The sequence below is a fragment of the Cimex lectularius genome, unplaced genomic scaffold, assembly GCF_000648675.2.
Source record: "Cimex lectularius strain Harlan isolate CLEC.00 unplaced genomic scaffold, Clec_2.1 scaffold218, whole genome shotgun sequence".
Lineage (NCBI taxonomy): Eukaryota > Metazoa > Arthropoda > Insecta > Hemiptera > Cimicidae > Cimex > Cimex lectularius.
In genome coordinates, this window is record NW_019392822.1 from 721,653 (window position 1) to 744,594 (window position 22,942).

The following is a 22,942-nucleotide window of genomic DNA, read 5'->3' on the forward strand; positions in this document are numbered from 1 at the left end:
AATGTATATTAAGATTTTTTAGGTATATTTAAACCGGATCGATAACTAAGTTGATGTTCAAATTACAAGCATTTTTGTCAAAATAAAAATTATATGTGTGGTTAGTTCAGATAGTCTAATTTTTCAACAATTTAGCTTTCCTTTTCCTATAAATCCCCGTCTATATAATCCTGAAAGGATAATCTGGACGAACCATTACCAACGTTTTTTCCCTTCGTCGGCTCTTTTCACCCCAAAGAAGGCAACGCCTTATACAAAAATGTCTTTTCAATACCGATTTCCTTTCCCACTCCTTCAAAATCCAACGTACATAAACATAAAACAGCAATATCGCACTGGCACTCTCAACACGACACGCAAGAATGGCACAATTACACAGAAGACAAACACTTTGAGTGAGTAGAAATACTTTGATTGACTATAAAAAATATATTTTGCCTTGTATAATTCACTTTTCCATATCCTAAATGTATTTGTTAAATGTAAACAATGTTATAAAAATCATAATCAAAACATAAAACAGCAATTTATGTTCATGTATTCATTTGAATTGTGAGTGTAGTAATGTGTGGTGATCTCACTGAGACTCTCAACACGACACGCAAGAACGGCACAATTACGCAGAAAACAACACTTTCAGTGAGTAGAAATACTTTGATTGAATATAAAAAAATATATTTTGCATTGTATAAATTCACTTTTCTCCTCATCCTACATGTATTTCTTAAATTTAAACAATGTTTTTAAATCCCAGGCCCTGAAGATGATCTCAATAATGATCGAAACGTTAGCACGATAAAGAAAATGTTTTTCTGAAACTTACATCACACCAGACCGCATCTCACGATTTTCGAATAATCATTTGAGTGTAGTGTTGAAAATAGAACTTACATTTCAAAATTAGATTGAATATCTTATTTTATTTAATTGTATTAAATCTGTTTTACTTTATTCTTATAAAATAGTTTGTTTTACCGTTTAAAAGTACTCGGGAATAATGATTTTACAAAAGAAATATATATTTTTAGGTAGTAAAATAATAAGTAATAATACCAATTGTTAAGGCTGAGAGAGAAAATATGACCTTGTTTAAATTATGATAAAATTTCAAATCTTTGGATCACTTTGTTTTGGAATAACAGAAACACGTCTCTCAATTGATTGTTACTAGATGTATAAACACACATTAATTTTATTTTGTAATTTATAGTTCAAATATTTACGAAAGAATAGTCACGGAATCTATAAATTTGGACTTATTGTATTAATCCTACCTAAATATTTTTTACAAACCTGAAAATGTTTAAAGATATTTTTGATTTAGTTAGTGGTATCTCGTATAGGCTGTGAATTTAAATATGAAAAATACATAGCTAGTTGGTGGTTCAAAATTTTCATTAATCAAGAAATCCAAAAGGTGTAATATAGTGCATTACTAAATTCAGCAATAGTTGGACGGTTTGATGGCATTACCAGCTAAAACTATTGAATAAAACTTCATAAAATCAAAATAATAATTATTTATTTATAAAATATACATTACAATACAAAAATAGACCGTACATTAGATCACATATCAGCCGGTGAATCGTAATTATTTTCCTTGGAAGAACTGAGCCTGTTGAGGAGGTCCTGTTTGCTGAAGAGCCCTGGCGAGTGCGGCAGGGACCGGGGGCGGCGTAGGGAGATGAGCACCTTCGGCGTGGAATCCCGTCTCGTCGGCGAACCAGGTGAGGGTGATAACTTGACCATCAGGAGCAGTGTAGGTGTAGCTTCCTTGGGCAGTCTGAGCCTCCAGGTCTTTCTGGCCGGGGTTCTTCAGATAACCCTGTTCCTTCGCCGAGATACCGTTTCCGGTTTCGTAGCTGAAAAGAACAACGTTTCACCAAAGAACTTTCGAAATTAGTATTCCGATCTCTCACCTGTAAGAATAAGAGCCGTCGAAGTTGTGCTCGTTGGTGTAGGATACTATTGGGACCTGGTTGAGGTTGGAGTATTGCTGGGGAGGAGCTCTTCTTTGGGCGCAAACGCAGCCCAACAAAACTAGACTCAGGCAAAGAACCTAAAAATCAGACAGTATCGTCAATTTTTAAAAAACGAATACGAGAAAATTAAAACAGGTCGCGACAGTAGTTTCAACTGTTACTTAAGAGAAAAACATAAAAATCAACACCTAGGATCAAAGTCTGAAAACGGCTTCTATTTATATGTCTTCTTACGTTATATCATCTGATGGCACTGAATCGTTTTCAAAAGTCATGCTATTCCTGATGTTAGTTTTGTCATGTCTTCATTATTAAACCCTGTCCTTCAAAGAAAGCTGTCCATTTCAGTAGTCCCCAACGTTTGTGACATTCAAGCATAGTAGCTAATTTGTTAAACGTGATAAAGCCAAAATTATACTGAACATATAACTTTCCACAATTCGACAATGATTGCTGACATTATGCTGAAATTGAGCTGAGAGGATCTGTTGGAAAAGTTAACAAAAATGTGACAATTTTTGCTTTGAGAGTCCGCATTTATGATTTCATTTATGCATGTTTTATTTGTCGTGTTAGTTTGACTACAATAAAATGACGTGAAAATCTTGTAGATACTTCAGAAAAAAAAAATCAACAGGAAAATAGTGAAAAATAATATCACTTGCTATTTTCTCAAAAGGATTGATATTAAAATATTGGAAAATCTGCTCGAAAAATTGGAAAAATGGTCAATTTTTCGTTTTCCTAAAAAACATTATTACAATCACAAGAACTATCGTTACTTTCACAGTACAATCAAGCTTTTAGGTATGTTATTTTTTAATAAGATAAAATTGAAAGACTGAAAAATATTTCAATAATATAATTAGACTCATGCAAAATGTAACGTTTTAGATTTTTCAAAATCTGAAAATTAAATTTGTAATTGTATTATTTGGCATTTTATGGAAAATGTATTTTATGCTTTATATAAATGTTATGGTTTTATAACGTATCGATAATCAGTGATCTTATTGTCAGCTCCTTATGGGTACAATGCTAATGTACTAATAACATCACATACAAAATAAAAGTTTTGAATTATGTGTAATAATGTATGCAACTGTTAAACATAAATCCTTTTAAGAATGTTATCTATGATTTTTTTCAAATATAAAGATTTTTTTTAACGAGGGTTAGCAACAGCAGAGGTCATATAAAGCCTCAGGGTGCCGATGTTTTTGAAAAATTTGTAAGTATGTCGGTTTCGAATGAAGGGCCGCTGGATTCGAACCCGGGACCTTTACCTTACAATGATTAGCACCGTGTCAACTTCTAAACCGCTGCGGCCACCGAGCCCAAATATAACGATTATAAGCTGGTAAATACAATACGGCAGAAAGTTAAAAAATTAGTGTTTCATAAAATTCTTAGCTGTTACTAATATAAGTTTTTTAAAAGTGTTGATGCATGCATTTTACTTAAATTGTTAGTTGTTTTAAGTGAAATAAACCCCCGGGTGAGACATCACTGAAAACATGAAGACTATCCTTCTCACATATTTCCTATCAATATGAAAATTTTAATAAACACTTTTTTAAACAATCACTCACAGACTTCATCTTCCGATAGTGGTAATCCTTCTTTGGTGATTCGTTGTGTTTGAAAGGATGAGCCGGGGCCTTATATACTAAGTGAAGTTGGGGTGGATCTTCTCTACTCCCACCAAATTCCGCGTGTCATCCTTTCCCACAACGCGTACACTTTTCAAGAAATCTATGATATGAAAATCTCTGTTCGGATTGTGAAAAGGATGTCATTGCCTTTTTTTCACGTATCCACGTCTGGTGGTGATTGTCCGAGGGCGAAATTTGTAATCGTTCGCTCATCTTTTGTAAATATTTATATGTTAGTTCGATACATTTGTTCTTAGGAAATAGTTCTAATAATTGGTTTATATAGATAAATAATTTTGATTGTTTAAAAAAAATTCTAGATGTCAGCGGGGTGATTTTGCCAGTTTTAATCGATTTAATCTGCTCGTTCCCGCTGTTTTGGTATTGACGAGTGTCAACAAATTATCTAGGATAACCAGACCAAGATGTTCAGAAATGTTTACAAGGTTTACAAATTTATTTTAATTTTGGTTATTTCAAATGCAAAAAAAATCTTTTAACTGTAATTCACATTAACATTAATTTACAATTCACTAGTTTTCGTAATATCTTTCAATTAATTAAGGTTTTTAGTCGAGATAAAAAAGTCAGTGTCACGAGCGGGATTCGAACTTGAGCTTCGACCACTCGGGCACTAACTTCCCATCTCAACCTCACCTTTTGAATTTTCCCTCCTTTTTGACATTTTTCGAATGTCGTGTAATCTATTTGATTCTCGGCGATAAATGAAATGGCCACGGAAAGCTTTAGTATACTTCATTTTAACTTATTAAATTCACTAGTTCCCACTTGAGATGGGAAGTTGGTGCCCGAGTGGATCGAAGTCATGATAGCTCAAGTGGTAGAGCAGCAGCGGATTTAACCGAAAATCGTGGGTTCGAATCCCGCTCGTAACACTGACTTTTTTATCTCAACTAAAAACCTTAATTAATTGAAAAATTAATTTACAATAATATTCGTTTTTTAATCTAATTTATTGTGCAAAATGATAATGGCAAACACATTATAATATTTTAATTATTCAGAAATCGTGAGATGCGGTCTGGTGTGATGTAGGTTTCAGAAAAACATTTTCTTTATCGTGCCAATGTTTCGATCTTTATTGAGCCCTGAAGATGATCTCAATAAAGATCGAAACGTTGGCACGATAAAGAAAATGTTTTTCTGAAACCTACATCACACCAGACCCCATCTCACGATTTCTGAATAATCATAGACTAACGGTCACTAATCACCACACATAATATTTTAATTTATTTTTAGATGTTTGAAATCATGTTTCTAAAAGGATTCGAACAGACCTGTTAATATCCTGACAAATTTACCTTGGGTTAAAAATAATTTAGAGAATGGATAAGTTAAATATTTAGCTTTATCTATTTAACCAGAACAAACTTGTGACGTTATTAAGAAAAAATAAGAACAGTAGCAACAAGTAAATAATGTGTATGTGTGTATATATAGGGTGAGTTTAACTTCTGTATATCTCTAGTTTATTATTTTTTTTATTGTGGTGTTTTTGAGAACAACCCCGAGACACGGTAACTTACATTTTTGTTCTAGTTTCTCATGACACAAAAAAATTACTTCTAACTCTTAGGATAGTGAGATACGAACAGGAGCTTTACAATTTCAAATAGCAAAATACTCGTTAATGAACAATATGTGAAAGGTTTTCTTCAACCAAGAATCTATTTATCAGTTTAATTGATAGAAAATTATTTCTTCATAGTCCATTAGTTCTTCATCCAAAGATTTAAGAAATAAATCATTTATTTAATTTTAAAAACAATGTTTAAACCTGCTATCTTTAAGAGTTAGTCTAAAAAAATTGGCTCGAGAGAAATTAGATAAAAATAACAATTTTCCCTAAAACGCCCCAAAAAAAAAAAAAAATAGGGGGAACAGAAAGTAAACTTACCCTGTTTATACAAACTCATAGACAGATCGTTTGGTTTTTCATAATTTTCCCCACATTTTTCATTTCAACTTGAAAACAGATTTTCAAACTCCCACTTCTGAATACGAAACATTTACGTTTTGCTCTCTTTTTTATATTTGTGTTGAGCACGAGATACGGCTCTATTATGTAGTTTTGTTATCCAAGGGAGGTTTAGGCCGCAGAATAACGGTTGTTGTGTTTTTTTTTTGGGGGGGGGCGGTATTATATCTATGAGGTCCCGTTAAAAAAGCCCAATTGTAAATATGAGGAGTTCGAAAGAACCAGGATTTCTTACTGTAACGAGTCATTCTAACCTTTGTGGCCCCCGAGGACTTTTTACTTTCTGCCTTTAATCGTTGAATCTCTTGGTCTTCTCTAGCGTTCGATCTCACTGATGATTAGGAACATATGATCATTTCTGATCGACGTCATATTGCCGTGGGACCGAATCTTAAACATTTAATTGGATTGGCGCTGGCACGAAGGGCGGACGGACTGGCAGTTTAGGGGTGTCAAATGTAGAGATAGGACAGGTTGCGTTTATTATTTCCATATCTATTTTTCTCTTTATTTATTTGTATATCCCCACATCCAGAGTTTCTTTCATTTCCTCATCAGAGGATATTATGAGATATTTCGCCGGTATTAAAACATGGATGGAATTTAGGGTTCTGTGTGGGTATGTACTATCACGTCCTATATGAATCACTGATTGCAAAAAAGGGGACATGTCCCAAAAATTACATTTTACAAGGGAAGCAAAAAACTGTTTTAATGAGGTATTTTCTGTTCTAAAATTTTGAATAAATTAGAGGACCTCAATTAGCTATTCTACAAATGTATTTTGAGGTTTTCCTTAAATTCACCAATGCTTGTAAGCAGGGTAGCACTTTTGTGGTGTGGACATATCTCTGTTCTGCTCTCAACACTTTTTTTTTTTTTTGTGGAAAAAGGTTCGTTTTCTGCAAGAAATTGAAGTTACCGCCTCGAAATTATTTAATACAATTAAACATACATTGTAGAAAGAGTTTCAAACGCCATTAAAGCGAAAGCATGAGACCCAAAAGAACAATATTAACTTAATAGTTTGTTTTAACGAGCTGTAGGCCAAGCGTACTCCAAAAATTGTGAACTGAAGTTTGTGGGATGTACAGGCTCTTCAAATCCTTCATTTTTGCAGCATTGGCTGGAATCTTTGACATGTATGACTCTGCAGTTGGTAACGCAATATTATTTTTAATTAGCACAATAGTATTTCCCTTCCTCAGCTGGAAATGGTAGGCTACTAGGCCACCAATGAACTCAGACGATTTAATAATGCCTGGTTCTTGGGATGATTCCTCAAAGTAATGGCATGATGAAATCATACATTTCTTTTGATCTTTTGCAGGTAGTCTTCGTGTTTCGAAGGAGGTAGTTTGTTTGGAGACTCCTTTTTGGACTACAGACCGCTTTTGACTTACAGAATATCAATGGAGGTGGACCTACAGGGCCTGCAGAAAAAAACCTTCAGCGCTCTTTCCTAACCCGTCCGGAGAAAGTCTTTCGTCGCAACATTCGGGGACAAGAGATAGAGATGGTAAAACAAGTACTTAGGGATCACTATAATACTTAGTTTAAATTATAAGCATCAACATACATAAAAATCTAAACCGGCGGAGATATAGTTAAATAACGCGTGGAAAAACCTATCAGAAAAAGAAATAAACTTCTTCAAAAAATGAAAAATCTTTGAGGCAGTTTCAAAAATCACGGTTTGTTACACAGCTCAGGGTTAGGGAAGTAAATCATTCGAGGAGGTCGGAAAGATCAAACGGTTTGCAGTGACATTACTAAGATTTTTTCAATTAATTAATCTTTTATGTATGGTATTGGTTAAGATAAAAAAGTCAGTGTCACAAGCGGGATTCGAACCCACGACCTTCGGCTAAATACGCCGCTGCCCTACTACTTGAGCTATCGTGACTTCGATCCCCTCGGACACCAACTTCCCATCTCAACCCACCTTTTCGAAGTTTCCCTCCTTTTTGTCATTTTTCTCAAGCTAGATCGTCCCAGGGTATCGGCCACAGACCTCGCAAGCGTCATTCATGACAGTTGGCGTCCCCTACTAGTCTTTTTAACTAAAACCTTTGTTCAAGTAAGTGAACGAACCGTTTCCGGAAGAGCTCCCTATGTTTTAGCCGGGATGTAAACGTCCATGTCTATTCACTCGGCTGCCGGGAACTGCTCATGCAAAGTCTTCTCCCGCCACTGTCTTGCCGCCTCACTGCAGTCATCTAGGTGGGCCTTGTAAATGCTTCAGTGTGGACATCTTTCTAATAACAACGGAAATGTGACAAGTTCTGTCTTAGAAGCAAACTTCCCGCATTGCTTACAGGCTACCTCAGCAAGCCAAAAGTTACAGTTGAGATGGAAAGCACGCTATCCGACAGGTGAGAGCACGAAAACGTAATACCACAGTTTTCGTTTGTCGGTAACAAGGTAAGTTTTCTCAATTGCGGTTATCAGTAATGTACATCAGCACACGATGATGATCTACAACGTCGACGACGATGATGCCATGCGGAAAAGACCGGAAGAAGGCCACCATTATCTGGATGGATTCTGTTCTTTATTCTTTCATTATGAATAAATGGGATTCGATTTCTACGTGGGAAAGGCGAAAGTGATTTACTTCTGCAGGCTGAGTAATGAGCACAACCTTCCCCCGCTTAGGCATCTGGAACAGCTCAACAAGTCCAGTCCAAAAGAGTCATCATGTCATCAACCTCCTCAGATACCTATCAAACTTCAAAAGGTGTGCAGAGAAAAATAGGAAGAAGAGCGAGAGAGTGAGAGAGAGAAAGTCAAAGAGAGGGGTGTATTGTTGACACTATTCAAATCGCTGCTCTACCAAGTTCAAAACCAGCCCACTAGAAACCATCTGCAACGAAGCAGTCTCCAGCATATGCGAGCAGATTCGCAAATTAGAACATATCACTTTTCGACCGATATCTAGAGAAAGGTACGCACAACTGAGGTATGAGGCTACTGGGGAGGCCAAGGAAGTCCTCGCTGATGGAGCCGATTCATATTGAGCCCGATGAAAACGGTAAGGATGCACTAGGCTGTGCCCTGGACTCTCCCCTTTAAACTGTACAATGAGATATAGCCAAATATATGAAAAGTGACACACAGCCATGTATTCCGACAGATGAGTCAAAAGCCGAAGAGGGTTGCGATGGTACACTGATAGCAGATCTCAGGGAAACGTCCCCTCCTTTCATATCGAGCGTGTAATCTACAGAACTTAAATGCATCCCTCGCGCTGAGCCATAATACATCAAAACAAGGAAACTACCTTTATACCACGCACGGATTCGCTCAGTGCGACCATAGAAATCATGAGTAAAGCCTTCGTGGATCCGCAAATAAATAAAGTATACGAACAATTAAAAGGGATCAATGCCTAATGGAAGAAAGTTTTGCTAGTCTGGATTCCGGGCAATAAAGGGGTAGATGGAAATAAACAAGTAGTCAAAGCGTCTAAAGAGGCGGCATCAGCACATGGACCACCCCATCTTCCAAGCAGAAATGATAAGTTTATGGGAAAATTGTTAAACACAGACTGCTGCCAAATTACGGCAGATCATGATATTGGTCCCTGGTACATACGGTACTGGTTCCGAGTCGAAAATGGAAAGGTACAAACTAACGAGGTTACGCACAGGTCGTACTACCCTCAAACATGGTCACTTCCAGGCATAATTAATTTTCTCAATTATTTAAATTTTGATCTTGTATTTAAATTTAAGAGATAAAACGTTAGACGTTATTTTAATTTAAATAGCATATATATTCAGGGTGTATCAACTTCTATAGTCTACCCATTTACGATTAGCATTAGCAAGTTAATTTAGGATAGGAATGGTCTCAGAATAGGGTAGGGTTCATGGGGTTGCTTTTATACTTAAATTATATTAAGTGTTGAAGAAAAAATTATACAAAAAACGATTTTTTTTTTAATCGTCGAGTCCATTTTATTTTTAAAATGACTCTCAGCTGTAGCTCTTAGTATTTATTGTTGCAGATTTGACCATTTATTAAAATTTATGTTTTTAATAAATCCTCAAATACGCTAGCTAAAATTAACTTGGGGTTTGTATAAGGCCATATTTGCTCAAATTAATCGTGTCCGCATTAAATGGGTGGACGATGAAAGTTGATACACCCTGTATGTACTATCTATATCAGCCGTAAAATCGAAACTAACGTGTTCACACTTTCAATTATGTAATTACTCTTTTCTTCTAACGTCTTAGTTGAGATAAAAAAGAATAATTAATTGAAATAATTAATATGGCCAATTATGACTGCTACATATAGGGTTGTTAACTCTAATAGAGGTAACATATTGTTTCCCCTCCAAACTTGATATTCACTTTGTAATTTAGACAATCATATATAAAATAATCATAATACAAGAAGATGAGACATTAATACGTATGAACCGTATGACAGCATAAATTGGATTGTATTTGGACATACATCATTGGCTGGCCGAGATCGTAAAGACGTATTTGAACTTCTCTTAGCTTCACCTAGAGGTTTCAGTTCAAATACGAAATATAAATAAACAGTTGGTGGTTATCGTAAATTTTTTTGATATTTTGAACAGAATTGAAATTTTGCAATGTCAGATCATTTATCTTCGAGGGTTAACCGTTAGTTGAACATAAAACTAGAAATGGTCTGACGGATTTGTCAATCGCAGTTAACTATCGAATTAAAAAAACTTAAAATCAAAATAATAATTATTTATTTATAAAATATACATTACAATACAAAAATAGACCGTACATTAGATCACATATCAGCCGGTGAATCGTAATTATTTTCCTTGGAAGAACTGAGCCTGTTGAGGAGGTCCTGTTTGCTGAAGAGCCCTGGCGAGTGCGGCAGGGACCGGGGGCGGCGTAGGGAGATGAGCACCTTCGGCGTGGAATCCCGTCTCGTCGGCGAACCAGGTGAGGGTGATAACTTGACCATCAGGAGCAGTGTAGGTGTAGCTTCCTTGGGCGGTCTGAGCCTCCAGGTCTTTCTGGCCGGGGTTCTTCAGATAACCCTGTTCCTTCGCCGAGATACCGTTTCCGGTCTCGTAGCTAAAAAGAACAACGTTTCACCAAAGAACTTTCGAAATTAGTATTCCGATCTCTCACCTGTAAGAATAAGAGCCGTCGAAGTTGTGCTCGTTGGTGTAGGATACTATTGGGACCTGGTTGAGGTTGGAGTATTGCTGGGGAGGAGCTCTTCTTTGGGCGCAAACGCAGCCCAACAAAACTAGACTCAGGCAGATAACCTGAAAATCGGACAATATCATCAATTTAAAAAAAACGACTACGGGAGAATTATAACATGTCGGGACAATGGTTTTTACTCTTATGTTATAAGAGAAAAGACATGAAAGTCAACACCTAGGGGCTAAGTGGTGAAAGAGGGTTATACATATGTACTTCTTATGTTATGTCACCTGATGACAGTGGCTCGTTTTTTCAAGAGCCGGGCCAAATCGTGTTTTCATTATTAAATCGAAAACAGGCAGCTCTCCTTTCAGGACGACACTAGAATTTTCGTATTCAAGAAACTAAATAGTGGTCATTTCAGTGTAACGTATTTGGACAAAAGTAATGAAACCAAAATTGAAATGGCAATGACTGCACAACTTTCCGCAATACAACAATTCAAACTTTGTTTATTCCGAGCTTTACTTCGCAAAAAATACAAAAACAGTTTATCTGTGTATTATATCTATCTATATACCTATTATATTCTTAAAAAAATTAAAACTATATGCTTATTATTTTGTGGAATCAATAATCTTAAAATCTAATAAATCATTAGATAATAAAGGTTAGTGGATATTTCCAAATAAGTAGAGGACTTTTTTTACGTCATGGTAAAATCGATCAATTTGTGTTGAAAGAAAAAGGCTGGTACTACAATTATACATTTCAATAATTTATGATATTAAAACGGAATAAGAGCAATGTCAGAAATGTATTTCACTATATCTTTTTTTTTTCAAATATTGCTGACAATTTAGACGTAAACTCTGTATACGGTATACCGAAATACAAGAATATATTACTACGTTTTACATAAATATTACAGACCGAAAAAGTTAAATATATATTTTTTTTACTATCCATACAATATTATCAGAAAAACCCAAAAAACATACTTATTAAAAAAAATTACTCTTGTCAAAATTCTATTAACATTGTCTACACTGGACTTTATCCAAGGCTGTTCGTTGAAAAATTTAACAACACTGTGGCAATTCCTGCTTTAAAGTACACATTGCGTAAAAGTGGCACAATTTGATTACGCGCGTCTTATTTGCCGTGTCGGTTTGAACACAATAAAATGGCGCAAGACTTGAAAATCTTGTCGATACTTCAGAAAACGAAAAATCAACAGGAAGATAGTCGGGAATAATATCACTAATATAATTAAATAATATCACTTGCTGTTTTCTCGAAAGACTGATATTAAAAGTTGGAAAATCTGCTCGAAAAGTTGGAAAAATAGTCGATTTTTCGTTTTCCTAAAAAAATTATTACAATCATAAGAAATATTGATACTTCCACAGTACAATCATGCTTCATGCTTTTTAGATATGTTATTACATAATAACATAAAATTGAAAGACTGAAAAAAATTTCAATAATATAATTAGAGCCATGCAAAATGTAACGTTTTAGATTTTTCAAAATCTGAAAATTAAATTTGTAATTGTATTATCTGGCATTTTATGGAAAATTTATGTTATGCTTAATGTAAATGTTATGGCTTTATAACATATCGATAATCAGTGATCTTATTGTCAGCTCCTTATGGGTACAATGCTAGTGTACTAATAACATCACATACAAAATAAAAGTTTTGAATTATGTGTAATAATGTATGCAACTGTTAAACATAAATCCTTTTAAGAATGTTATCTATGATTTTTTTCAAATATAAAGATTTTTTTTAACGAGGGTTAGCAACAGCAGAGGTCATATAAAGCCTCAGGGTGCCGATGTTTTTGAAAAATTTGTAAGTATGTCGGTTTCGAATGAAGGGCCGCTGGATTCGAACCCGGGACCTTTACCTTACAATGATTAGCACCGTGTCAACTTCTAAACCGCTGCGGCCACCGAGCCCAAATATAACGATTATAAGCTGGTAAATACAATACGGCAGAAAGTTAAAAAATTAGTGTTTCATAAAATTGTTAGCTGTTACTAATATAAGTTTTTTAAAAGTGTTGATGCATGCATTTTACTTAAATTGTTAGTTGTTTTAAGTGAAATAAACCCCCGGGTGAGACATCACTGAAAACATGAAGACTATCCTTCTCACATATTTCCTGTCAAAATGAAAATTTTAATAAACACTTTTTTAAACAATCACTCACAGACTTCATCTTCCGATAGTGGTAATCCTTCTTTGGTGATTCGTTGTGTTTGAAAGGATGAGCCGGGGCCTTATATACTAAGTGAAGTTGGGGTGGATCTTCTCTACTCCCACCAAATTCCGCGTGTCATCCTTTCCCACAACGCGTACCCTTTTCAAGATACGTTTTCGGTTCTATTATATGAAAATGTGCTCTGTAGGAATTCTGAAAAGAATGTCACTGCGTTTCTTCACGTGTGCACGTTTGGTGGTGATTTTTCCCATGGCCGGCTATCGAGGGTGAAATTTGTAATTGTATGTTGATCTTTTATAAATATTTACGCGTTTGTTTTACACATTTGAGGCTGTAAAAACGTTCTATTATTCTTTTAAACACATAAACTATTGAAATTTTTGTGAGATTTTAATAGAGATCAGCGGAGTGACGAAATCGTATCTTTCTCCGTGTTCTCGTTATCTCGGTCATATGAGATTAGACAGATCAAAACATCCAGGACAAACAACCAAGGTGATCAGGAAACGACCAAGTTAAAGATTTTTATTAGGTCAATTAAAATTTTGGTCCTTTCAACTGTAAGTACATTTTCAATACTAGAACAAAAGTTATATACCCCAAATTTTCTCACTTGCAATTAAATATATAGAATATTATTCTCTTGTTTTTAGTTAATTTATTATGTAGTATAACTATTGTAAAAGCAATTGTATTTTATTTTATTTTTAGGTGTTCGAAATCATGGCTTTCGCAACGGTTATGAACCGTACGTATTGATATCTTGTAAAATTTTGACGAAAGCAAAGCATTATACAATCGTTAAAAAAGGCAACAAATTTGGAAAATTCACAATTTAATTATTTAGCTTTAACTATTACTTTAAATACATACTTGAACAAACTTAGTGAGTTATTCAGAAAATGAGATAAAAGAATATAAAAAATTCAATATATTCATTAATTATTAAACTATGTAATAATATGTATTTATACCAGGATTGATAAATAGATAAAAGGGAAGAAAAATAAGAATTTAAAAACTGGTTGATTTTTTTATAAATATTAATATTGGCATGTATCGATCACTGTCCCGAATTCATGTTCATTCATAGTTAAAAAAATAAACATTTATTGTGTTGTTTAAGCATTGATGTTTTTAAGAAAATTATTTTTACAAATTTAATCTCATGCTGATTTTTTTTTAACTGTCGTACGCCTATTAAGTTTTCTTTATGTACATAAAAGTTTTTTGTATTATACCAAACTGTGGTAAAACAATTTGAAACCAAGAATGTAAATAAAATTCACACTACGAGTGAAATAATTAATAGTTAAAAACAGAAACTATTTTTTTTTAAACATGATACAATATTCATGATAGTGTTTCCTTTTTATCCGGCCATGTATAGATTAAAGATTTAAACGTTTTACACAAAAATGTGTTTTTCTTTCTTAAAGAAGAGAGAATTTTGTTAAGTATACTCTTTGACATTCACCTTACTATCTAACGTCCAACACAAACAAATTATTACATTATTATAATGACTCTCTACTGTTCATCCTTTATTTTCTGATTGTTTATAATGTCAATAATATTATTAAATGTACGGATCGATACTCTTTCGGTCGGGTCATTGTAATGGTAATTTTGAATGCAATATTTTTACAGGTAATAATAATACTTTTTTAATTAAGGGTTTGTGGTTTAAAAAAAACTATTTGATCGTTTATTTTGGAACCCAATTTCACGATTGTTTTCAATGCAATATCCAGATCCCTGTAATGATGGTAAATTTTAATGGTAATAAGATAAATTAAGATTAATTAACTTCAAAACTTGAATTAATTATCCCATTGTTTGCATTTGAATTTTGTCACAGTTTAATTTTCGCAAACATTTAATTTGATTGCAGATTCATGTAATCAGATATATATACCTCTACCAAGTGTCCAATTTATTACATACATAATCGTTATATAATTTTTGTTGCTGATATTATTGTTCAATATACAAATATACGTCTTACCATTATTTACTACTACTAATTAATCATTTTATCATGGAATAAACCAAAGATAGATTATTATTACACTGTTTTTATATAAATTTTAATGACTCGGATTACTTAGATTTTATCATGTATAAATTACAATTTTAAAAAATAAATAGTGATATATCAAGGACAAAATGTACAAAGACATGAATAAAGAATGATGAGAAATAGCCAGAATCACAAGCCAACTTAAATAAACTATATTTTCCATCATTAAAAACATACCAACGTTTTTCCCTGCAAAATTACAGCTGCTAACCGAAATTTTAAATAATGTCGATTTATAAATTGCTCCTATGATTTTTACAAGTAAGTAGAATAAAATTCACATCAAATAATAACCAATTTTAAAGTTAAAATCAAAGACTTTTTGTTGTCTGTTTTGTTATACATATTTATATATTTATGTGTATATTTACATTTATTTATTTATGCAACATTCGTGTAGCTAGACAAAATAAAAATAAGTCCAAAATTCACACTTAATACAAATAATTAAGGATTTCAGTTGGGATAAAAAAGTCACTGGCACGAGCGGGATTCGAACCGACGATCTTCGGCTTGATACGCCGCTGCTCTACCACTTGAGCTATCGTGACCTCGATCCACTCGGACATCTCGGACAAAAATCTTTTAAAAGTTGGCTCACTGAGTGAGCCCTGTAGGTTTGGTGACCATGTATTGGTGCCCTTTACCGTACAATCTGTTTGTTTTTTCTTGATTCTTATTCTTTTTATTTATTTTCAATAAAAAAAAATTAAAAATCGTAAAACATGGAAAAGCTTAATAAGTTTATTCAAACCAAAAAAAATCTGAATAACATCTAACAATAAAAATAATGAATACATAATAATTTTAAAAATCGTAAAACACAGTTGGAAAAGCGTAATAAGTTCATTTAAACCAAAACAAATCCGTTTGTTTTTTACTTTTTTCCAGATTTTTATCTTATCGTTGCCAAGTGAGATAGACAGAAAGAAAATGAAATTGAGGAAAGGGAGTTTAAAGTGTGAAATCATAACATAAGAAAGTGAATCCCCAAAATATTAATTAAATAATAAATTCCTAATATCTAATAACTAAATAATTGAATTGTGTGTTATACAGAAGCAAAATAATAAAATAAGAGGGAGAAAGACAAGAAAGAAGTGCCGAAAGTTTTACGGAATTGTTTGTTGAGTATCAATGTACTCAGCTCTAAAATAAATGGAGTGGATCGAAGTCACGATAGCTCAAGTGGTAGTGCAGCGACGTATCTGGCCGAAAGTTGTGGGTTCGAATCCCGATTCGAAGCTCGTGACACTGACTTTTTTTATCTCAACTAAAAACCTTAATTAATTGAAAGATATCAATTGGTCAAGCGGACCACGAAAACTAGTGAATTTAAAAAGTTAAAATGAAGTATATCTTCACTAAAGCTCTCCGTTGCCATTTAATTTGTCGCCGAGAATCAAAAATTTCACGACATTTGAAAAATGGCAAAAAGGAGGGAAAATTCAAAAGGTGTGGTTGAGATGGGAAGTTGATGTCCTAGAGGATTGAGGTCACCATAGCTCAAGTGGTAGAGCAGCGGCGTATCAAGCCGAAGATCGTGGGTTCGAATCCCGCTCGTGCCATTGACTTTTTTATCTCAACTGAAAACCTCAATTAATTGTAATATATTAATTGGTCAAGCGGACCACGAAACTAGTGAACAAAATTTATTGCAAAAACACCATTCAAATTGTTTAAAAAATTGCTTACTGATTTGGTTAACTATTATAATTGCATTATATAACATACTGTTTTTTTTATAACATCTTTAGATTTATTCTCAGTTTTTTTATTGGTTTTTTTTTGTTATTTTTCTATATGACTATGACCTATATTCTTATGCAAAAATGAAATTATAAATCTGGCCAAACAATATAAAAGGAGACCAATAATTTCAAGTCACAATATAATCTTCCCCTACATTGTACTTGTTTACCATAGAGAAATTATATATACCACATATTTTTTTACATAATTATCAATCTGATTTGGCTAAGAGATTTTAGATTATAAAATTTTCGAAACTACAATGGATAAAAGCTCCATAAAAACCTATTTCTTTTGTCATTTGATTACATGTTAACAATAATTACATTTTATTTTTTTGTAAGTTACAGAAACACTAAATAAAACTGTTCACTAAATCTGCTGAATCTGTAGACACAATTGGTTTTTAGCATTACTGACGAGCCGAAGGTCGTAGGTTCGAATCCCGCTCGGGACACTATCTTTTTCATTTCAACCAAAAACTTACATTAAAAGATTAATTAATTGAAAGGATTACTATGATTTTGTACGACTAAAAACTGATAGGCACTTTTAAAAAATAAGTAAAACTGTGACATTTTATAAAAGCAACATTGTGTAAAAACAAAAACACAATATTAATTAAACTTGCAGTTTTTATTTTAATTATCTACAATATAATCTATGTTGTTGTGTATTTCCTTTTAGTTTTTCAGCCGTTTATTGTAGTCTGAAGAGGTTTACTAAGATAACATCTTTGATAAACACTGAGTGTTTAAGATTTATATTCTTGGACCCGTTTCGGGCTCTTCTATTGCTCCGTTTCATCAAAATTTTATAATTTTTAACTCTACAAAATAAAATAAAAATTTTAAAAAATTCTTCATTCTACCACTGTTGAGATCAAGCAACCACTTCGACAAGTTAGAAATATTAATGTCAGTTTACACATTGCAAGGCGAAGACTTTCGGAAGCTGGTCACATGCGAGTGCCTGCCACTGGTCCAGAACTTCTGACAATGCACACAACAGCTCGGTTACGTTTCGCAAGAAATCACATCAACTGGTCTGAGTAAGTTCAATCTTGTCTAAAATCTTTTTTTCGGATGTGTCAAGGTTTTGTTTGAGATCTTTTGACGGCCTAGAGACGGTTTGGAGAAGAACGGGAGAGCGATATATCCCCACATTTTCACTCCGAAGAAGCTAACGGAGGAGATGGTGTTATAGTTTGGGCAGGCATCCCTATGGAACGTTGTGCAAACTTGATCTGCATTGATAGTTCTCTAGCAGGTTCGCGATACATTGAAGATGTGCTATGAAAAAGTTGCTGCTTATATGCCAGCGATGGTTTTATTTTTATGCAAAGCAATGGAAGGCCCCACACAGCTAGGATCGTTGATGACACGAAATGGGCTTCAATTCAACGTTTGAAGTGGCCAGCATATAGTTCCGACTCAAATCCTATCGAACACCTTTGGGACGAGTTGTCAAAGAGGTTAAAAATGTCGCCCAGTGATGCGAAAGAATTTGCAGAATTTAAGAATGGCGCTGTTGGAGGTATATGAAAATATTCCACAGCACTACATTCAAAACCTTATAAAATCGATGCAAGCGGTCATCAATACAAAAGGAGGAAATACTCCGTATTGTTAGGGATAGGTTATAAAAGAGGCGGCCACAAGGCTTTCTGCAGCTTGACCTGAATAGATCTATTGTGCTCCCATGTCTTTTATAACTCATTAGCCATCAGGTTGTTACTCGGCCTCCATAGCTTTGCCGGCGGCTCCTTAGTGTAGGAACTTGCTTGCAGTTTGTCCTCTCCTAGTTGCAAGAACCTGCGCCTACACAGACCTTCACAGAAACATAAAATGTTCTCCGGTCTCGTCCTCTTCCTGGCAGTATCTGCACAATGTTTCTTCTGCCTGTGCTGCCATCCGCTGCATGTGCTTTCTTAAGTGGCAATGTCTTGTAAGGAGTCCGACCAGAGTCCTGGTTTGGTTGCGGTTGCATTCCAGTAATTCCTTTGTAAGTTTTGCGGATAGCTCTTCTATTAATCTCTTCGCGTGCCTCATGCCTGAGATATTGTTCCACCAGGATTTGGATTCATTAATGATCCATTTTATGATGCATCCTCTTTTGTTGCAGGATGCTAAGCTACAGTAGGGTTCAGGACCCAGAGTTTCTTTGGCCAAAATGTCCACCTTTTCGTTGCCTTTATGCCCCGAGTGCCCAAGACCCACGCGAGGGTCAGATCAGACTTCCGCCAGAGCTTCCATGCAGTTCCAGATATTCTTTGCCTTCACCTCACAATTGGCTAGGGCCTTTAGTGCTGCCTTACTGTCAGAGAAGGTGGCTATCTGTATGTATTCTTATTCTTTTTATATCCCTGGCGCAGTGTTCAATCACTTGGTTTTCAATCTGGAATTTACCTAGGTTTACCGTCAGTGCTGCCCTTGGATTCATCATGAATTCATCCGTCCCCTTATCCGTTTTGGGGTCGTCAATGTACCAATAGGAGTTTGCCTTTAGCGATGTTCCTTTGGCCCATTCTTCCCGTTCTGGTATCAATACCTTGTACTTTTTACTATTGTTATAATTTGGAGTAATGGCATCGTTTGGCATGCCTAATATAGCATCTACCGGCACTCCTCCCTCAGTTTCTATTGTTTATTACACAGCCTATCTGGCAGGAGATTGTCCATTCTGGGTTCTCCTTGGATTAAAATATGAAATGGTCGGAGCTTTAACAACACTTCTAGAGCCGCAGTTGGAGTTGTGCTAATGACACCAGTGTCAATGAGACAGACTTGTCTTTAGGTACCACCTAATAGCCTGATGGCTTTGGCCTACAGAGTCTTTGTCCATCACACCAACCATAGAGTCATTTTATCATTTTTTCGCGCAGAGTCTTCGCGGCACCTCACCCAAGCAATTTTCGCAGTGGTTTTAGTCAAATGTGGATTCCATGTGAGCCGTTGGTCTAGTGTGATTCTTAGATATTTGGCCTCCTTGGAAAATGAGATCGGGGTCCCGTTTACATTTGGAGTTTTTAGACTTCCTACTGTCCTCTTCCTGGTGAATGGAATCATTATGGATTTGTGGGGGTTAATAGATAGCTCCTCCCTTTTGCATCACCTGTCAACCAGATTGAGGCTTAACGATGGCTGCATGGCAGCCCTTTAATATTACGACAAGGTCGTCCGCATACCCTAGACAGTAGAATCCTTCTTGTGCAAACATTTGTAGGAGTTTGTCTAACAGCGTCGTCCACAGTAGAGGTGAAAAAGCACCCCCTTGTGGGCATCCCCTAGCTGTCTTAGCCGGGATGTCGCACCGCCCAAGGTGGATACGATTATCCTGTTCCTTAGGCCTTCTGCCGCTATTGACATATATTTTCCAGAATCCCCTGTTTTTAATTGCTCTATAGAGAGAGGCTGTGACCCCGTATTGAAATGAATATTTTCTTCATTATGTCCAGCACCAGATTTGGTAAAATTGTTTTTCTTATTTTAATTGTTTATTTTTTTTAAATATATTTTGTTGTCTTACATTTTTCTGTAAAAATATCCAGTAAACAGCAAAAAATGAAAAGTATAACGAGTGCAAGGTTTTACTTTTAAAAAAACGAGGGTGGCCACTTTTTTGGCTCTTAGTGTAGTTCAGAATGTGCATGAGAAATTGGTTATTTATTTGTCACGCATTTTGACAGATTGGATATGCCTGGACTGATATCTTAAGAGTTTATTTTGTTCTAACTTAATTATGTATTACCATAAAGAATTCGAAAGCAATGTAAGTTTTTATTAATAGGCTGTTAAGCCAAATGCGGCTCTAACAAGTCTGTAGCGTTGAAACGAAGCCATGGCCCGTTGAAAAGTAATTGATGAACTCCTCGACAAGGACTCCCAACTATCAAGGTCCCTTTTACATTTCATCACTAATATGATTATAATTTGTATTCGCCAAATGTCATCTTCAATACGGAAAAATCTGCCGGGTAATTATTTAATGCTCTTTACTCCGACTAATCCAACTGTTTCGTGTTGGTGTTTATTGAATTTTTCCTTCTGATATGGAGAAAACGGGTTGAAAGATTCCTCGACAGGCAACCTAGCGAACATGTCGGAGTTGGCCTGACCTTTGCCCGGGTTGCTTAACAGCCATAGACCTTAAGGCATAAAAGTCACAGCCTACGTTTTCGGAAAAATACATCCCCAGTTATTACGCCGTCAAACGGAAGGTCACCACCGTTGTCAGGATGCATCTGTAATACTCCAAAACATTACTTTTGACAAACATTTGATAAATATTTCATACAGAGATGTGTATAGATTAAATTCTATAAATCGAAAAATAATGATCGAGCTATGTTAAATTCCTTAAATACTAACTAATCCGTCCCTTTTAATATAAGGATTAAATATATTTGTGTTGGAGATTTTTGCTCTATTGCGTTCTGACAAATTGTCATGTGTTCCAGGCCATTTTGATAAACATTTTGCCTTCATACATAAGGGCCAATAAAAATGGACATACTCTCAAAGAAACAGTCAGACCAACTAGTAAATATATCGAATTGCCGAAAACCGTGTGTTTGTAAAAACTTACATTTTTAAGATTTTAACCTTGGGGCGTCGGTGGCCGCAAGGGTTTAGGTGTTGACATGGCCCTCATCACTGTAAGATAAAGGTCCGGAGTTCGAATCCAGCGAACACGCATTCGAACCCGAAATACATACAAATGGACTTTTTTTTTCAAAAACACCGGCACCCTGAGGGTTTATATGACCTCTGCTGTTGCAAACCCTCGTAAAAAAAACCCTATAAAATTTGATGGAATTTTTTTTAATGTGATATGTGTGTAACAAGCTGTAAAGAAATTATCATAGATAAACTGTCCTCATTCTCAAAAATTAACGAAAAATATACCTATAACTAGGTAAAAATTGGTTTTTTTATATCCTGTATTTTAAATTTATTTCTGCAGCTTAACAAGTTATTCCCCAGATGAACCTAAATATTGTTCGGCTCAGTTATTGTATTCTAGAATTATACTAATAAATATTTGATATCAGCCATAATATTTCAATTGCACGTAAAAAATCAGGGATAAAGCGAATTTGAAAGAAAGAAAACACTGAGTTCTTTCATCTTGATTTGGAGGAATATATTCTCTACATCAGAACTTTAATATTATTTCTAATGATTTACAGTTAACAAATATTAAAAATTATGCCTACAACCATCATGAATGTATGAGTTTAATGTAGTTGAGTGGAAGAGATGTAACAATCATCTATTCTTTCAGTTTCAAGCTCAGGCTCTGTTGCTTTCAGGCAGTGTGTCTTGTGTTCGACGCTATTTCGCGTAAACAATTTGTCATCCTATCATTCGGCCAATGAAAAAAGACACACTTGGGGAAACCCAGAGACAACATGTGGCAGACGATACCGGCAACTAATGAAGATGATGAGAGACGACGATAGTTTGGACAAAAGCTTACATTTTTTATAGGCGAAGTGGCCGAATGACTACAACAACGTTCGAATCGAATTTGTCACGCTAGCGGTTCTGGGTTCAAATCCTAGCAAAGCCACTGAAATTTCTTTTGATGTCAACAATTGCAAAAATTGAACAATCTTTGGAATATAAAATTTAACACCTCATACACAGAATATACCACCTTTACATTCCGCAGAGTGACTTGCAATACTTACATAATGAACCTATTCTTCAATCCGACAAAGTTAAATATTTAGGACTTACATTTCATAGAAGACTAACTTGGAATCCACGCACACGGTTTAAAATAAACTGACATATAACAAACGACTTAAAATGCTTTATTGCCATTAAAATACAAACAAATACAAACAATCCAAATTCTCATTAAAATATAATATAAATAAGTTTCTACCTACACATACTTGCGGACACCTATTTGGGTGTACGGGTGACAAGTTTATGAAACGGCCAAATATTCCAATATTCAAAGATTACAATGTTTTCATAATCAAATTTTACGACAAATTGTTTCTGCACCTTCTTACGTAAACAATAACAAACTTCCCAGGGATGTTCACATGTCAAC

At 34.8% G+C, this 22,942-nt stretch overlaps 2 protein-coding genes across 2 annotated transcripts; both read right to left on the reverse strand.

Moving 5' to 3' along the window:
- Positions 1-1,505: 1,505 nt before the first annotated feature.
- LOC106665280 (endocuticle structural glycoprotein SgAbd-2-like) lies at positions 1,506-3,662 on the reverse strand. Its single transcript, XM_014391601.1, has 3 exons — positions 3,578-3,662; positions 1,923-2,062; positions 1,506-1,865 (listed from the first exon to the last, which is right to left on the reverse strand). The coding sequence occupies exons 1-3, from the start codon at positions 3,584-3,586 to the stop codon at positions 1,595-1,597; spliced, it is 420 nt and encodes a 139-aa protein (XP_014247087.1). The 5' UTR covers positions 3,587-3,662; the 3' UTR covers positions 1,506-1,594.
- A 6,698-nt stretch (positions 3,663-10,360) lies between these two features.
- On the reverse strand, positions 10,361-13,125 carry LOC106665281 (endocuticle structural glycoprotein SgAbd-2-like). The gene is made up of 3 exons (XM_014391603.2): positions 13,027-13,125; positions 10,784-10,923; positions 10,361-10,726 (listed from the first exon to the last, which is right to left on the reverse strand). Exons 1-3 carry the CDS (start codon positions 13,033-13,035, stop codon positions 10,456-10,458), a joined length of 420 nt encoding a protein of 139 aa, XP_014247089.1. The 5' UTR covers positions 13,036-13,125; the 3' UTR covers positions 10,361-10,455.
- Positions 13,126-22,942: the final 9,817 nt, after the last annotated feature.

What these genes read in the sequence shown, in the direction of transcription:
- LOC106665281 (XM_014391603.2), bottom strand. An exon ending in GACGGCTCTTATTCTTACAG is followed by an intron (nt 10,727 to 10,783) that starts GTGAGAGATCGG and finishes TGTTCTTTTTAG; the next exon opens with CTACGAGACCGGAAACGGTA.
- LOC106665280 (XM_014391601.1), bottom strand. An exon ending in GACGGCTCTTATTCTTACAG is followed by an intron (nt 1,866 to 1,922) that starts GTGAGAGATCGG and finishes TGTTCTTTTCAG; the next exon opens with CTACGAAACCGGAAACGGTA.